Below are 18477 nucleotides of genomic sequence, written 5' to 3'. Positions count from 1 at the left end.
CTGCATCTTCCCAATACAAAACAAACATAAGGAGAAGAAAAAAAATGTTTGTGGAAATTCAGTGAATGGCTTGTAAATATTGTGATTTGTGAGATTTAAACTAAAAAAACGAATGAAAACGAAGTGTCATGTATTAAATTGTGAAAGGACAAATTTATAGAAACCCTCCATATCCTGTTTTATTCCCTCCCTGTTCTCAAACAAGTAATCCCCTTCCCTTTGCTTGTTTATTCATGGCGCAATATATTTCTCGTATCATTCTTGCATATGTATATAAGCAGAAGTGCATGCGCATGGGGTATTCAGTTTTAAGTTAAGAGCGTGAACGTGTAAAAGGAAAGTAAATAAAGTGATTCAGTAAAGCAAATGGTGTTGCTATTAATTTGAGACTTTTATTTAACAATCCAGTGATCGAACTCAGAGGAATTTTTGTGAATCATTTTATTTGGATAAAAACGTACCAAATTCGTTACAATATTTATTTTTATTTCTTTACAGAAACTCTTCCAAACGAGTGGTCGCACTTCAATGAAATGGAACACATCAGTTGACTGTCAGTTGTCGATCAATTCGACTAATTTATTGCAGAAATACAACAAGTAAGCAATTTTTAATTAATTAATTATTTTCCATGGTACGGTACACTAGACAGGAATAGTTTACTGGGGCGGCAGCCCTTGGTCGGGTGTAGCTCGAGTCATTCCAGTTAACTATTTTCCATCTTCCCGTCTTATTATCTATGGTTGAAACGGTAACGAAGTAACGTGAGTGGAGGCTGCGTTGATTTTTTTTTTCGGATATAATCAATTATTCCTCCTTTAAATACAAAATCAGCTGATTTACATAATTCGTTATCATTAAAGTGAGAAAGGAAAGCAAAAGGGCGTTTTCTGAGTTAACAAATTACTAATACAAACTTATCGAGTTCCGTGTGAAAACGCCTTCTTATTTACCATACATAAATTCATACAAGGTGATAGTTGTAGTACAAAAATAAAATTGACTTGCAAACAAACATATCAGCTTTTCATTTGCTTTCACCTTCGTTACATAATCGCCTTGTGGTTCACACAAGGAGGATTTATTAATAATAAATTCGCCTTGAGGTTAACAGTTGACCAAGGTGGATTTATTGAATTCGCCTTGCGCTTGACAATCCATTCCATTTCTATCTGTTTTGTTGATTGTCAGCACTAACAACTGCACACCATATAAGAATCGCGTTTTTTAATACGGTGATCACAAATTAATTTGAAAATAAAATGTCTCAAAAAAGTGTTAACCCGATTAATATCCTGAAAAGTATCTACCATAATGAATTCCAATGGTAAGAATGTGTAAGATCCTGCATACATTAGCTGAAAGTGACGTAACCCAACTTCTTATAATACGACTGACCATGTTTTTTTTTCTAACACATTCTTTCAGGTCCGTATTGAAGAGTTTCGGACTTTTTCTACTTGGCGTTCGTATGGCAAAAGAATTTACAGGATTGGAAATAATGCCCGCGATAGCGCATAATTAGTGTGTCATGAGGTTCTGAATGAAACCTTCCAAGGATGTATATTATATAGTTATTACTAAAATTAAACCAATTTATGTTTAAAAACCATACTTGTAGACTTTAATATTTAATTAAAACGTCACATTCTGCTAATTAAATAGTACATTTTGGATGGATTAATGTACACAATTTAAGGAAACCTACGGTATCACAGCATCACATTAAATACACTTTTACTAATGTCTTGGACTTTATCATTATTCATGTCGATCTCGTGTAGTAGACTTTGTGCAAGAATTTGTGGAGTCATATCTCGCTTCAAAAAGTTAGTAACCAGTTGTCTAGAGGGTACTCCACCGCCGTGTGCCAATATTTCTTGACGATACTTTTCGCCAGACTCTCGATTGAACGGATTTTCTTCAAAGTACGTTTGCCAAATCCACGAAGCAATAGTTTTCGATATCAAATATGAATAGTACTTTGCTCCATAACCGACCAAATGTGAGAAACGCTGCTGCCAAGCCGTATTTTCTACATGTGCTAAGCTGTAGTATTTTGATTGCACTTCAATCAAAGTGTCTGTTGTGCTTTTATTTTGTGGTACCGGCCCACTGTGGTAGACATGATCCAAAGCAGAATAGAAAACCTGCAGAGAAAGACGAGTGTATAGATAAGGTTTAAAATCAACGGATAAAATTACCTGAAGCTGGGTTTCACTGGCTGAGAACAGTTTCTTCGAGGCACATAATCTTAGAAGCATGTCTTCCGAAATTGGTTCCTGTGTCTGGAAGTGACGGGCAAACGTACGAAGTACACGTGGATCGCTTGCGAAATATTCCATCAATACGGAGGGAACCTCGGCAAAATCTGTACTACATCGCGTACCCGTTACATGTTGATATTCTGTGCGTGCCAACATCGAGTGCATAGCATGCCCCATTTCATGAAAAAGATTGTCAACTCGCGAAGGAGACAGGAGTACTGGCCCAGTCCAGTGTGGCTGAGATAGATTTAGCATCACAACGACGATTGGTAATTGATAATTACCATCGGAAAGTCTTTTACCACCTTGTATTGTAAAGTGGCAGTCTTGATTTGGTTTGCCATTACGTTCGAAAAAATCACAGTAAATGTAACCAAGTAAACCCTCGGTTTCGTGCACAACCGATATTTTATAGATGTCATTATTCCAAGCTTCACCCGGCTCCATTTCGGTGTTTTTCAATGATATTCCATACAATGAGCGCATTATATTATCAAGTCCTTCCATACAACCACCCAAACTAAAGTACGGCAAGAATTCACTAGTATTTGCATTTAAAGATTTACGTTCCATTTGAGAAGTGAAATATGGAGGGTCCCAAGAGGCTAGACGAGCTTCAGTTAATCCACTTTCTTTACGCTGTAAGATGGAAAGAAAAACTAGTAAATTAATAGAAGGCATGCAAGATGAACTTACCTTCATTTCTTCCATAATTCTAAAATCAGCATCAGCACGAGGACGAAGGCCGTGAGATAATTCATCTAGAAACTCTCGAACCATCTGCGGATGTTCCACAGTACTGGCATTGAGTGCTCGATGTGCATACGTTTCAAAGCCACAAGTGCGAGCTAATTCATGACGGCATAAGAGTAAATCTGAAAGCAATTGATCCTGCTGTTGAGATGGTTGCAGGAATAGACGGTAAGCCGTTTCACGTGCAAGTGCATTAGACGAGTTCGTATATAAACCAGAAATTAGCACGTTTTCACCCTCCGAGGGAAAGCTTATAATTGATGTAACACAAATTGTAATGAAATAATTTTTGTGATAATTCCACCATCAACTTACTAGCTCCGAACTGAAAGTGGAACATCACTCCGACGGACAGTTGTAGGCTGCACCGCACCGGCCATGAATTTTTGTCCCAATTGCAAAATATAATCGTTTAGCCGAACCACTTTTTGTCGCTCCTTTTCTGGTAAATGAATGCCTGACTGCTCAAAATCAAACAAGAATAGTTTGGAAACATGTTTGTCTACTTCAGTAGTTGGAACAAAATCGTCATTCTCTACAACATTGCGTAACGCCGTATAAAGAGGTTTGTGCGTATTTAGACTTTCTACAATTCCACTTATAGTAATACAGGCGTCCTCTGCGGCCTGGTTAAATTTATTTTTAGGATGAGCAATTCGTATAAATTCGGCTAAATCAGCCACTTTACATAGCGAGTCTGACAGTTCATCAAAAATTTCTACCTAAAATAAAAACTCAAAATTCTAAAGGAAATAAAAACAATTATATTTTCCACTCGTTTACCATCTTTCGTTGGCGATTAGGTGATGTAGCTTCAGCTATTAACTCGTCTGTTTTATTTGCTACATTGTCGCGCATAAGGTAGAATCCCTCAAATGAACGTAATTCGGGTAAACAAAATAGCCCCTGCAATCAATAATTGAATTAACTTCTCCAGAGCCATTCTAGCTTTGTATACATAACATAATTTGTGATATTTTGATGCAATTAACTCACCGACTCATTTCGCGTAAAGTTAATTTTTTTATAAGGTGGGGAATTGAATGCAGTGGCCAGCGGAGTAGACCATGTTGACACATTTTGATGCAATTGTTTGAGCAGGGATATAGCCGCTCTATTCCTACCTGTCCTTATCATTTTCCAATGCTTCTACAATTTTTTAAAGAAAAAAAAAAATGAGGAAGTGTCAAAATTTGGCATTACTTCGCATTATGATGTTGCCACCCAACCTGGCGAGAAAACGATCAAGCGCGGAGTTAATCTTGAGATTAGTAGCCCCGCACTCTAATAATTTCGAAACCTGCATTGGAGGAAGGACAGAGTACGGTTTTATCATCACAATTTCAAACGCCCAAAAAATTAGACTAGTGTCAAGGTGAAATGAAATAAAAAAAACTATTGAAACACAGCAAAAAAGTTGTTAGAGAATACAATATTGTATACGATGCAATAGGAATGGCTTCTGATAAAACGTTTTCTTAATTACTAAATCATAAGCAGGTGCCATGTTGTTGCTGCAATAACAATAACAGCCAGAACTATGCATAATAATAACCATGTAATAATATTAACAATCACGTAGTGCAATGCAACACTGCGCGAAATAATCCACATCAAGCATATCTCGCTATCCATTTTGTTTTTGTGCTGCTGCGCTACAACAATGGCCGACTTTGTATTTTTATTATTATTAATTTCAATATTCCCTTTACAAGACGCTAAAGGTACTTTAAAATGTCCTATTAACAGTTTGTAGTGAACTTTATCTAACTCGGGGAAAGCATTTGATATAAATATCTAGTGAAACCATGTGCTTGTAATACATAACTATTGAAGTAATTGCTTTGTGATTTGGTTGTGATCAGCATTGCGTTGGTGCTCCGCAGCGACGCAACTCTTTACACCACTTGCGGTTATGTATTACAACCGTCGTAATTGATTTGCATAGAAGTAAAGCTGTTATTGTTAACTTTAACAAAATCGTTTGAATATATTCAAATATTGGAGTTTTTTCATTTTATGATTCAGCGATTGCAGAAATAAGTGGCCGTCTATTGGACGAAAACCAAGAAAATTTGGATTTGGAAATGTCGTATACCAATGAGAAGGAGCATTCATCGGTCCCGCGGAATTCCATACAATCACATCCCAGGTAAGAATTTACATATATGTAGATTGTAAGGTCACATAAAGTTGCTTCATTTTCATATCCAAGTAAAAGTTTCGAGATAGTATGTAAAAAATAAGATTAATATATCTGCTAACAAATCCCCCTTCCGCTTACCAAAGGAGGCACACAAAATCTAAACGTCGAATGAAAAGAAGGTAACTACATAGTTAGCGTGAATTGCTTACTTAATAGTAGGAGTGTTATTATGTTTTAATTCAATGTTATGAAATATTTTTTATATTTTATTTATTCTAATTCTTTTAAGGTAAGATTTTTTGTGTGCGCCTTTTGCTCAGTTTTATCATATAAAGTAGTATAATTTTTTGTTTTTGTTTTAGAAAATAGTATTTTACAATTTTTATTTAAACAAATATTACAGGTTCAAGTGCTACGCGTGCGATGCGCCCTGCAAAAATGCTACACAAAATGCACATACGTGTCAGAATGCCATTCAGGTTTGTAGTTCGTGGAAAATGTGATCATTTTTTTACTAACAGAAAAAATCAATTCGTTTTAGTGTTGGAAATCACGCACCCGTAGCGCCTATGGTGAGGAGAAAGTATCTCGAGGATGCACCACATCACCAGATCAGCTGCCTTTAATATGTAATCAAAATACGTTAGGACCTCGCAAACGTGCTGTAATGCATGTCAACATAGTTTGTTGTTCTGGAGACTATTGTAATGACGGAGATTTCCCGGAGTTACCCCCGATTGTAAACGGTAAGTTTTGAAGTTTATCTTGCTTTCAGTTTGTTTACACCTTAAATTGTATTAAAAAATCTTACTTTATAGATGAAGTTACACGATTAAGTGCCGATTTAAGTAATACCTTTAAAATGACTCTAGCGATATTGGGACCTGTCTTTGTAATAGGTTTGATAGCTACGTTGATTTATTACTTCATGATACGTCATCATCGTAAAAGCCTAATGGCTTCACGCATAAAAAATGATCCTGATGTGTATTTAGTGAACGATGAACTACTGAGAGCAACAAGCGCTGGTGATAGTACATTACGAGTGGGTTAATTCAGATTAAAAAGCCAAACAAATTTTATAATTTTATAATTGACGAAAAAAATGTATTTCTAGGAATATCTCCAACATCCAATGACTTCAGGTTCTGGGAGTGGTTTACCCTTATTAGTTCAACGTACTCTCGCCAAACAAGTTACTTTAGTAGAGTGCATTGGACGTGGAAAGTATGGTGAAGTTTGGCGAGGACAGTGGCATGGTGAAAACATTGCTGTAAAAATTTTTCTAACACGTGATGAAAAGTCTTGGAAGCGAGAAACAGAAATATACAGGTAATATCCAATGAGCATTTAAATAGAAGCAGCCATGTTGTGAGCATTTCAATACTTTTTTCAGCACAATTCTGCTCCGACATGAAAATATTTTGGGATATATTGGTTCTGATATGACATCCCGTAACTTCTGCACTCAATTGTGGTTACTCACCCATTATTATCCGAATGGTTCTCTTTTTGATCACTTGAACAGGAACGCCCTAAGCCACAACGATATGATATTAATTTGTTTATCTGTTGCTAATGGGCTCGTACATTTGCATACAGAAATTTTAGGCACAGAGGTGAGAAATACAAACGAAAAGTCCTTGTTGAATTCTAATAATATACAAACATTATTCATGTAGGGTAAGCCTGCGATGGCACATCGTGATTTAAAGTCGAAAAACATACTTGTGAAATCGGACGGTACATGTGTAATAGCAGACTTTGGCTTGGCTGTAACACACTCTCATGTCACTGGTAAATTGGATCTGGGAAATAACCCTAAAGTCGGCACCAAGCGTTATATGTCACCTGAAGTTTTAGATGAAAGGTATGTCACACAGTTTATATGTAATTGAAATTTTCAACATAGCATTGTTTCTATTTTAGTATTAATATGCAATGCTTCGAGGCGTTGCGCCGTACTGATATCTATGCACTCGGTCTAGTACTTTGGGAGGTATGTCGTCGCACTATTTCAGGAGGCATTGCAGAGGAGTACAAAGTGCCTTTTTACGATGTTGTGCCATCGGACCCAAGTTTCGAAGATATGCGCAAAGTTGTATGTGTGGACAATTATCGACCTGCATTTCCCAATCGCTGGGCTTCTGATCCGGTATATAATTAAAATGAATTATATTAATTAGCAGTAAGAAAATTAAGTTTGTGATTATATTTCAGTTACTCGCTGGTATGTCTAAGTTAATGAAGGAATGTTGGCATCAAAATCCAAACGTGCGATTACCTGCTTTGAGAATAAGGAAAACTATACAAAAACTTGCGTCTGCAGATGAAAAAATACGTCTTAATTATGATGAAGTGTGTGTTTAGTTTCTAAACAAACATGCATATTAAGTAATTCTATAAGTTAGAGTAGTAGATTTTAGTGTTAAGTCCAAAAATTTGAGGGTAAAACGGTAGTTAGTTCTAAGAAGTGTTAATTAAGATTTGAAACTTATTTAAGTATTACTACTCGGCTTAAATATGATACAAATATTTAAATATGTTATGTAGCATGAAAGAATGTGAAGGTGTGATTGTTACGCGTGAAACGGTGAATGGTGAGGTATATTTTTTGCGATAGATAAATTAGTAATTAGTTATTAACTAGAAATTTAGTTACCGAACCCATACTGTATTGATAATATAACCAACCAATAAAACTAACCTAAGCATCTTTGTTTTATGATGCGTGGAATGTATACAATTGCATGCAACAAAGTATACCAATTGAATGAAAGACACGCTTAAGACTAATTAAATTTACGTATATTTTGTTTTTAATCTTTGTGTGCCTTGAACCGTATTGAAGATGCCTTGTTTGCAAACAAAAACAGAAAATGCCTTAAGCTTTAAAACCTATTTATTTAGATTCTATAGTATCTCTTATTATTTATTCGCTTCCCTCTGGTGCCATCTTACGTATTATTCGCAAAATTATGCCACAGTATTCAAATTTAATTTGGAATCCGCAAAACAATGGAAAAATATAAAGAGGTGTGATGAATGATTTAAGATTATAAATGTAGCGAAGAAGCATGTTGTGGCCGTAGGTAAACATAAATATTGTTACTAAATTGTATTTCGAATGCTACCTAAGCTACTGGAACCACAGAGTCAAAAACAACAAATTTATAACTTTTCACGAACGTATTGATTAGAATTGTTCACTGTTTATTGGTGCATTTCAGTAATGAGGTACATACTTTTGCATGGCAAGAAAGTTAGGCTACATACATATATGGAGCAACTACTCTGAAAATTGCTTATTTGGGAAAAATACATTATTTCTCGCTATAAGACGTATAAACGTAAAACGTCTTCGCCACATTTTGCTAACCGTGAATAGGTAGTGTAGTATCGCCTTTAAATAAAATTTAATGAATGAGTGACCTTTGTTTCCAAGGCTATGTTGCATACACATCTAAAAACTATACATTTCTGAATTATTGACTTGGAAGTTTTTGCTTTCAATAGACATAAGTATGTATATAGTCTTAAGCTAAATTTATTGTACAAAATAGAGTTCATGGCCTACAATAAGAATAAAAATAAATATTTTAATTGGAAGTTTCGACATAAATTATTTAGTTTGCTATGCGTACTTTTCAACCATACATGCATATTCTGTTTTTGTGCGGTTGTAACAGCATGGAATATTCCTAAAAACATTGGTACTGGAGCAACCAAACTGTGGGATAAACGAAGAGGTGAGAAGAGTTAAAGGCTTCGGGGGGCTTGCCTTAACTTACTTAAATTATTGTCAATATCGGGGTTTGCAAGTGATTTTTATTTTTGAAGTGAAAACTTCTTTAGAATCGTTGGGAGTGATTTGAGAAAAAGTGAAACGAAAAAAGCGACACTCTTTGCTACGAATATTACATATACACGTAGCGACGAACTAAATAACTTTTAGGCCAGCGCCGACAGCATGGCGCGATAGCCGAGCGGCTAGCAATGTGAGCTTCCGATCCAAAATCCTTGGTTCGAATCACAAGAAAAAAATTGTTTTTATACAGTTATTTTATTTTATTTTATGATATGTTTATGAGGAGCTTTTTTTCATGGCAGAAATACACTCGGTGTTTTGCCATTGCCTGCTGAGGGGTGAGCGCTATTAGAAAAATAGTTTTCCTTAATTTTGGTGTTTTCACCGAGATTCGAACTGACGTTCTCTCTGTGAATTCTGAATAGTAGTCACGCACCAACCCATTCGGCTACGGCGTTTGTTTAATTTTACTGATGCAAAAATGAGGAAAAATATATGAATAAAGTTTGCTTACTGTTTACACATTTTCCAAAGGTGACGGAGAACAAAAAAAAAAGTCGATTTTCAAACAAATACGAGTGCATATGTGTAATTGTGTTAGAGTTTCGGTCACGCCCCAGCAAAACCTGCGTGCATATGTGTTTGTAACATTAAAAAAAATGTAATTGTGTTAGAGTTTCGGTCACGCTGGTTTTGCTGGGGACGCTCATAATAGCAACCGCGTGTGTATTTTTATATTCGTAAATATTTTCATTTTTAAATATTTACCGCAATTATGCCGAAAAATAATGCAGAAAAGTGTCGTGAATATCGACAGAAAAAAAATCAATAAATAGCATCACGGAATTCATTCACGAAAATTTAATAAAGTATACACCAGAAGTATCGCGGATACTTAGAAAAGATTACAATAAAGTTCCAATGATTTTAAGTGGCGATTTTAACGTAAATTTTGCATTGGACACAGCGGTTCCTTTAATTGACGTTCTCAATACAACATTCAATTTAAAAATGTGTAACAATCGCACTGAATCGACAACACGATCAAAAACAACCATTGACGCGGTATTTCAAAGACATGTTGACAACATCGAAACCAAAGCATTTGTATCATATTTTAGCTATCATAAGCCACTCGTATCATTTGTTGAAATTGAAAACATTGAGGATGAATAATAATAAAATGAAGAAAATAAAATATGAACTTTATAGCAATATTATAATGAACCTATAATTATCTTGCTCCTAATGCTGCTTTCGTCTTATTCTCTCTCAGTTTGTTTTACGGAAGGTTTCACTTCTATCGCGTCTAACCGTTAGACTGGTGTTTTTTTTTTTATTTCGGAAATTCAATGACAATATTTTAAGGAAAAAATATATTACTTTTTGGTAGGCTGTGTTGTTGTAATGGGCGGAAGAACCGTCTATTTGCAAGGGAAGTTGTGGAATTGCATCTAGACCTTTAATTCAACAATTCAGAAGCGGTCTGGTGGTGACTAAATGTTTAATAATTGACATAAAAGCGTTTGGAGTCGAACTAAAATTTCATTAAAATTACAATTATGTATATACTTATACAGTTGCCAACAAAATAATAAAAGGGTCGTCTTGAGAACAATGCAATGATAAATTTTCAGTAAAATAACGGTTTTAATTAAACAATTTTGGCTCAAAATAAACCACATGAATTACATTTATCTTTCCACAGTCAGTGGAAATTAAAAATTAGTTCCACATAAAAATGGGAGTAATTTATATAATATAGGATTATTTTCAACTGCTAGCACAAAATGCCTTCCAATCTTTATAAAACGAAAAATCACACACTAATATTTCGTTGATTACCCCCGTTTTCAGCAGTAAATGACACCTTCGTGATATAGAATCTATGAAACCCTGACAACGTTTTAATGGGATTCATTTCCAAGTATCTTTTACTACCTTCCATAAATCAAGAATTGGTTGGTTTCCGTTCCGTTTTTGATGTCAGTCCCTAAGTTTTCTATAGGGTTGAGGAAGGGTCGGGAAACTGAGTGAGCCAACACGTAACCTCTACCTCGTTAACCCTAAACCATTCTTTTGCGGCCTTACTCGTTTTGTTTGAAATCACTATCTTGCTGATATATTCATTTCAGTGGCATATGGTAATATTCGTCTTCGCCATAATATAACTTTAACGCCGTCATGTTGGTTGAATAGGGGATTATATTTTGTGTTGGGTGGGCGCTGAACATTCTTTTTGGAGCTGTACTACCAAACAATTCGGTTTTGCTTTCATCTGACCACAATATATTTCGCCATTTACTCAGGTGTCAGGACACATGCTCTTCCGCAAACTCTATACTGACTTTCAATTGTTTTTTTTTGTCAGTAGCGGTATTTTTTGTGAACTTGCGAATTATTTGTGTAGCACCAAAAATCTACGCACAGTTTCGGAACCCTGGTTGATGCAAATGGATTACTTTTCCAGCAACGCATTTTATTGCGATCGCCTTTAGCGGATATTTTTTGCTTTCGTCCGCGATTTTCATTCTTATTTTTATAATTTAAGGCATTTGCTACCATCTGAGCATAACATCCTCTGGTATCTTTAATTGTTTTTCACTGATTTCTTAGCCTTTTGATGTTTGCTCGCTTTTCCTCTGTAGAGTACTTTCCTCTAATCACTGGGACCAAAAAAATAACACATAAATTAGCACTTGATTACTAAAGTCGCTGGAAGTTTATTTACTTTACGAAAATTTTGTATATATTTATAAGTTAAGTTATTTCGTTTAAAAAACGTTAGCACTCCTACTATTTTGTGTAAAGCAATAATAAGCGTCTCAGAAAACAAGTAATCTTGCTTTAAAATAACTACCGTAGGACTAAAATTTTGCCTCACATTGCCTATTACTACTAGCGTCCCTTATGTATGCCGCTATAGTGCAGCATCACTTACAGGTGGTACAAACAAGTTGTGTATTCATATACATTTTTCATGACGGCACTCCTATTATTCTGTGGGAATGTATGCCCGCAATTGAGTCCCCTCGATTGTGCGTATTTAAAGAATCGGTTAATATTGAAATTCATTCCAGTTATTAAAATTTATTAACAATAAATTTATTATCCAAAAAATTCACCATAGGAGTGATCATTTTAGTGTAGTTTTGTTTTTGTTTCTTCAAAAATTTTATTTTTTAAAAAAATATTTGTATCCTTTATTTATAAGATCTTAAAAACATATTAAAAAACTAATTTTTATTTCATTTATTATAAGATAAATTAATAAATTTATGAGTCCTAAATTCTTTGACTTATACTTTCAATACATATACAAATTTCAATCGAAAACCCTTATTAACTACAATAAAAGATAGTCTTATGTACACCTTACTGGCATTTATACACGATTTTACATTTTAAAATATCACAATGTCTTGTTGTAGAATTACAAATTTAGTGATGAATGAGTTCTTAAATATAAAATGGTGTTACTGTTGTGGTCAATTTTAAAAACTATTAGTATGAGATTGTTAGGATTAAATTTAAGTTTTGATGAAATTAATACTGCCTTAAAATATTGCATTGTGAAAACTTCGTAGTATTAGCACGTACTCATTTTATTATACTCCTCTCTCTCGACCGCAGCCTCTCTCTTTACTTTGCGCTCCTTTTTATAACGACAAAAAAGCTCTGGCACCCAAATCAAGACTACCAGTAACAGCAAAATATTTTGTGCATGCAAACATAGTATGTAAGAGTGTGTGTAATCACGTATCCAGCCAAGCAATTGACCAACAGTGATAACTAGCACACCTTTGGCAATCATATTCAAACCCAAACCGCCTGGTAATTTTTCCGGTCGACAGTGGCTTGAAATTGTTAGGTTGTTATTTAACACAGTGGCGGATTTGGTCATACCAGTGAAAATGGACATAACAATGATTGTGGTCATATCCATAGATTCGGCCAGAGCTAAAAATGGAAACGGAAAACAAATATGGTTAATATTTAAACAAAGTCTATGCAGATGGAAGGCAGTAAAGCGTACCAGCGCGCGAAATGAGTAGGCCAACCGTGCCCAGCAGGAAAACAACCCGATAAGGTACATTTAGCTTGTCAGTGATGCAAGGCAGTAAAAGCCGACACACTATGTCAGCGCCAGCAACAGCAGACATACAGGTTGCTGTATTGAATGAGGTAAGCCCAACTGAGTACTAAAACAAAAATTAAATGGAAAATTAAACAAAAAACAACAGTCTACAAAGATAAGATAATTGTAACCAACCTGTAAAAAATGCGGGAAGAGCATAGTAAACTGTATAGTAGAAGTATACACCAGTCCCATACCAACGATTATACTCCAGAACGTTACATCTTTAAGCAATTCCAAATCCATGGCTTGCACCAAACGCTGACCAACTTTGCTGCAATAACTTGTATCTCGCTGAGGTGCAAGCTGTGCATGAGGGTCTCCGTTTTTTACCAATTCATTGGATTCAACTATATGTACTTCACACTGTGGCGGTATTGTTTTGTTTTTCTCATCATCGGTTGATAACAATAGACGTACATGCTGTCGATTATTATGTCTGATTGGAGGTGCTAATGGCTTTAGCAATGCGGCACCCATAAGCTATAATATTCAATTTTCATTTATTATGGAAACATGTTATCCATATACACATTTCGGACAGACTTACGCCTATAAGCGAAAATAGTGCCATAGCCAGAACAGTAATTTGAAATCCGTAATTATCTAGAAGTAAGCGTACTAAATGTGGCACCGTCACCTGACCTATACCTGAACCAGCTAAGGCTAATCCCACGGCGCGGCCGCGTTTTGCACTAAAATATGAATTTATGGCCATAAAGGTTGATGGTGTAATTAAACCGAGTCCGAGGCCGACCTACAATAAAAGTTTATTATTTTTATTTTCAGCAAATATTTGCTTTTAACTTACAAATAAACTATAACCGACAATGAAATGCCAACTTTCTGATGCAAATGAACAAAGGAACAATCCGTTCGAGACAAGCAATATGCCTATAGCTGCTACGCTGCGTGGTTTGAATGCCTTTATGGCCGGGCCAATAAATAAACCGGAAAAATTCAAGGTCAAGCTGCTCAAGTTCAAAATTAATGCAGCAGTATAGGTGTACTCCTGCATACTCTGCAATTTGGCACCAAAGAGCAGACCGAAAACGGAGTGAATATATTGATTGGTCATCTGTAGGCGAAAAATAGTATATAATTAAAAATCACAATTCAACTTTAATATATATTAATACTACTTACATTTATCAATGCCACTGCACCCACAATCAACCAACCCCATCCACCATCTGGCACAGATACGCTCGGTTGTGGAGCATCCATATTTCAACTAAAGTTACTATCTACTTTATTACAAAATAAAGATATCCTTATGCTATTCAGTTTTGGTTTTTGTGTGCCCAACTGTCAATTATTGTTTCCTCTAGGAAGGTAGCAACTAAAATAAAGAGAATACAAATTAGTACTATTACATTTGTATGTTGCGGATTCATTCATCTTTCATTACAATACAAACACTCGCATGACTGCTAGTATATGAGATAACTTATATTTTTATCAGGTAAGTGACGGAAAAATTGTGGCGTTTATATAATTCGAAAATTTATGGCGCAGATGATCGACTATAGAGATATTCCATTTGTTTGTGGCTTTTCTCTCTACTAGCAGCAACTATTTGGAATATGTATATTACAAATATGTACATAATGTATATAATTCGCACTTGCACCTATTTTGGTGTTTGGCCGGGCTCCTTCTCCTATTTGTGGTGCGCGTCTTGATGTTGTTTCACAAATCGAGGGACCTACAGTTGTAAGCCGACTCCGAACGGCAGAGGAGCTTTTTCAATACAGAAATACTATACAATTGTCGGCCAAGGGACGATGGCTATTAGTAAAAACTTGTTCTATGATTTGGTGTTTCATGCACGGAGATTCGAACCTACGCACTTCCGAATGGTAGTCATGCACCAACAAATTCGGCTACAGCGGCCCTCTTTATTTGACATAATTGAATTAATTTTCCACTCAACACGAGTAAAGTTGCTAAAGCGCGAGTGCGAGTAAAGAATTATGCTTACAGCTAAACGGATTAATCAGAATTTTTTCGTATGTGCAGATCAAAGTAGATGTCACTTCTCCTCTTTATGTATTGATTACCTCGTATTGTTTTTTTCAGTAAATAGTAACTTTGTAATCTCATACATTGATGCCTATATTTGTACATATGGATGTGCATGTCCTTTGGCAATATAAATAAAAATAGAATAGCTGAGCCCATATGAATTGATTTGCAGGTACATATAAGCAATACTCTTACGCTAACTCTTGTACATATATCATTTATATATTACGCATTTCACAAGACATTTGTTTTGTTCTCTGTTTTGTTGAGCAAAGGAACAAAGATGACACTCCTGCTCATTGTATTCCGGCAAAAGTTAAGTGCCGAGCCATTTTTACAATATAATGCACATTACTCACATCCAATTAATGTAAACAACAAACTTTAGTTTTGTTTACATTCTCGACACTTTTTAAATGTTTTATTTTTACTTTTATTTTTTTATCATCAGATACCAAGTGTACCAGCACTGGTAAATTTGTTGTAACGGAGAGATAACACAAAGAGCTGCCAAGCTTACCAATTAAATTTTATTAATTCATTCGACCATAGCAGATATTTGACTGCAAATTGCGTATTTAAAAAAAAAAGCATCTTTGTATGCACTTGTGTTTTAAAATACTTAACAGTAAAAAATATAAAATACATAACAAATAATACGCTGTTTATAGGCATAGGAAAAAATCTGTTTCAACGGGGCTGGTCCAGAGGGAGAAGGGTGTAAGACGAACGGACTTAAGGGTGCACGTGAAATGGTGCTTGGCGTCACGCGAGGCACTTTCCTGGCATGTCAGGGTCGATTCTTGATAGGTAAGAGTTCAACCTGCAATAGTATGCAGAACTCAATTGCACCAGAGTAACGAGTTGTAAATATTTAAGCATCACAGCAAGGAGAATCCGTAGAAGGTGATAGTAGTAGTAAGAAAAATAAATTGAAAACTCTTGCAGAATATTTTTTTTTTTTCAAGTATTTAAGTAAGAATTCAAATTTCAATATAATTTTGATTAACATTTTATATTAGCAACTCTATTATTTGTTAAGTATACTGCTCGTTGTGACATCTAACGGATAAGGATAAATAAACTGTAGCGCAAAATAATGCAATGTAGAAATAAAAATCCAGAATTATTTTGTCTAAGCAAATTTAGGGCATTTACCTCACTTACCGTCCCAAAGCCAAGCCATACAAAAATTGATGTCATACAGTTAAACAAAATGTGTGAGGTTCACGTTCCCTAGATGATTGTCTCTATCGAAACCAGCCCAATCCGGTTAATTCTTTATTTCATTAGTATGTAAATATGTAAATAAATCAGTACCACCATCTGACAATAGGTTTGAAGCTCAGGTCCAGACTGAGTAACGTGCGGTTGTGCACCTCGACAACACTTTACAAATACATATGTACATTGTGACATTTGATGACCGTTATCAGTATTAATTTTTCTTAAATAGAGTACGGTTCAGAAATACATCATTATTTTGACGAATGGAGCGGTGCGGGGCGACCAGGTCCAATGCGATTGTTTACTTTTCAGGAAATCCAGATCGAACTGGTTTTAAAGTGGATTTCTATATTGCGCCGGTCACTGTTATCAGTTTCAATTTTTACTTGTCTTCTATAATAAATACATAACCAGTATAAACTCGATTTACTCGTCTGTCAAAATGTTTTCTTAAAATTATTAATACAATGTGTACATACGAGTATATAGAAATATTTAGCTTGGACAGTGCCCATCATTGTTTTTATTTAGATTTCAAATAATCCTAATTGTTTTCTGCTTCCATTTACTAGAAATATTGGGTACTTTTCTTTCGACATTCAGAGATAATCCGTACTTGAGACTAAATTTAATTAATTATACTATACATTTTTCGCGAAAAAACTCTTGGCAATATTAGGCCAAATCTTACGTCAAGAAATTGTTATGATTGCACTAAGATAACGCATGGGAGTTTTTTATAATCGACAAGCTAAACAAAATTAATACGAATGACTTGAAAAGTTCCCCGTCGACCCTAAGTGTGGCTGGGTCAGAATAATCTAACCTATCTCAGAAAGTCTTCAGCCTTAATAATGTTTTGCAATCGGGGTGTACTATTCAAAATAATATGGTATGTATGTATGCATGTATGTAAGTATACTTAAGCCAATGCCTTATCCAGTTTTTTGTATTAAGCATATAAGTAATCGAAGTATTACGACTATAACCGCCCCGCCATTACGAACATAATACATCAAAACTTCTTTCTAACAGCGATCGCCTCTCGGAACGGGAACCTGAAAACGTTCTCTACAATTGTAGGGTCCTTCATTTTGGAATCAAATGAAAGCATACAAATACATTGAGGGAGAAGCTTGGCCTAACACCTGCCTTAATTAATGTGCCATTGTATTATTAAAATTTTTAAGGCAGGAACTGCATACATATGTATGTACATATCGCACATTTGCTGCAAGAGTCTCATAATAAAAAAAATTCTGAGCAATCAATTAAATTTTTGTATCCATAATAATTTTGGTAATAAAAAATTTTATATATTAAAAGATAATCAGTTATTGTGCAATACCTAGTAGGTACCTAAACATGCGTTTAAAAACTTAATGATGCACGCAAAGAGTAGTGTTTTGAAATTCTAGCGTGCCAAATGCGTTTAATCTCTCTGTCTTGATACAATAAAGATACAACGAGATAAAGAACTTGCCACTTTTCACTGATAATAAATTATTAAGTTTGTTGTCAGCTTTTTTTAACATCTCATGGAATAAAGTACACAACCTTTCTTTTTAAGAAAAGGAAAAAAGTTTTGTAGGAAGAACCAAAAGTACAACCGAAATTATATAATAATAATAAGACATATTTTAGCTTAAATTATTAATCGTTAAAAAAGAACTCACTTTTAAACATTTACAATTATGGCTTGATTTAACAGATCACTAGTTATGTATTTATATTAATACACTTTGTGCTTACTAATCGCTTTCCAGTTGCGAACTGAATGAAGTATGCTTCCGATTGTAAGGTTTTATAAAGCGAGAGCCCGCTTCATGCTGTTATTGTTTGGTTAAGTTAGTAAATAATAAATATATGGCCATTTAGTGCAACACTGTCATAACTAAAAAATTATACCTATATTGAGCAGTCAGAAAATGTTAACGAAGTGCTACTGTTAAGTATTTTTAGTAGAATTGAGTTTTGAAAGAATCTTTCCAAAACAAGAAAAAAAACGCAAAGAAAGTGATGTCACGCACTTTTTCCTAAATTTAGATACAATTAAAAGGCCTTCTTACGTGATTTGGTTTGTTTGTTTGTTAACAGTAATAATAGCCCA

General features: G+C 34.9%; 4 protein-coding genes across 16 annotated transcripts; 2 read left to right on the top strand and 2 right to left on the bottom strand.

Moving 5' to 3' along the window:
• Window positions 1-1083: 1083 nt before the first annotated feature.
• LOC128865704 (uncharacterized) lies at window positions 1084-1614 on the top strand. Its single transcript, XM_054105982.1, has 2 exons — window positions 1084-1327; window positions 1429-1614. Exons 1-2 carry the CDS (start codon window positions 1263-1265, stop codon window positions 1523-1525), a joined length of 162 nt encoding a protein of 53 aa, XP_053961957.1. The 5' UTR covers window positions 1084-1262; the 3' UTR covers window positions 1526-1614.
• LOC128865700 (mitochondrial intermediate peptidase) lies at window positions 1610-4190 on the bottom strand. Its single transcript, XM_054105979.1, has 6 exons — window positions 4017-4190; window positions 3804-3926; window positions 3336-3742; window positions 2964-3270; window positions 2205-2906; window positions 1610-2150 (listed from the first exon to the last, which is right to left on the bottom strand). The coding sequence occupies exons 1-6, from the start codon at window positions 4155-4157 to the stop codon at window positions 1713-1715; spliced, it is 2118 nt and encodes a 705-aa protein (XP_053961954.1). The 5' UTR covers window positions 4158-4190; the 3' UTR covers window positions 1610-1712.
• A 445-nt stretch (window positions 4191-4635) lies between these two features.
• LOC128865701 (activin receptor type-1) lies at window positions 4636-8775 on the top strand. Of its 2 annotated transcripts, none has more exons than XM_054105980.1 (10): window positions 4636-4744; window positions 5049-5172; window positions 5570-5645; window positions 5708-5912; window positions 5985-6211; window positions 6284-6498; window positions 6563-6785; window positions 6849-7036; window positions 7096-7321; window positions 7387-8775. In XM_054105980.1, exons 1-10 carry the CDS (start codon window positions 4684-4686, stop codon window positions 7534-7536), a joined length of 1695 nt encoding a protein of 564 aa, XP_053961955.1. In that variant the 5' UTR covers window positions 4636-4683; the 3' UTR covers window positions 7537-8775. The 2 variants fall into 2 exon arrangements, with proteins under 2 accessions (XP_053961955.1, XP_053961956.1); XM_054105981.1 differs by lacking the exon at window positions 4636-4744 and adding an exon at window positions 4774-4970.
• Window positions 8776-12508: 3733 nt separating this feature from the next.
• LOC128867534 (monocarboxylate transporter 13) lies at window positions 12509-18135 on the bottom strand. 12 transcript variants are annotated; one of them, XM_054108823.1, is made up of 8 exons: window positions 14746-15148; window positions 14524-14687; window positions 14259-14454; window positions 13924-14190; window positions 13663-13869; window positions 13248-13595; window positions 13011-13176; window positions 12509-12934 (listed from the first exon to the last, which is right to left on the bottom strand). In XM_054108823.1, the coding sequence occupies exons 3-8, from the start codon at window positions 14337-14339 to the stop codon at window positions 12564-12566; spliced, it is 1440 nt and encodes a 479-aa protein (XP_053964798.1). In that variant the 5' UTR covers window positions 14340-14454; window positions 14524-14687; window positions 14746-15148; the 3' UTR covers window positions 12509-12563. The 12 variants fall into 12 exon arrangements, with proteins under 12 accessions (XP_053964798.1, XP_053964795.1, XP_053964803.1 ...); XM_054108820.1 differs by lacking the exons at window positions 14524-14687; window positions 14746-15148 and adding an exon at window positions 18044-18135; XM_054108828.1 differs by lacking the exons at window positions 14524-14687; window positions 14746-15148 and adding an exon at window positions 18044-18133 and having other exon boundaries at window positions 14259-14439.
• Between the last annotated feature and the right edge of the window lie 342 nt (window positions 18136-18477).

This window comes from Anastrepha ludens, chromosome 6 (genome assembly GCF_028408465.1).
Source record: "Anastrepha ludens isolate Willacy chromosome 6, idAnaLude1.1, whole genome shotgun sequence".
Lineage (NCBI taxonomy): Eukaryota > Metazoa > Arthropoda > Insecta > Diptera > Tephritidae > Anastrepha > Anastrepha ludens.
The sequence above is the reverse complement of the archived record's forward strand: the minus strand, read 5'-3'. Positions and strand labels throughout refer to the sequence as shown.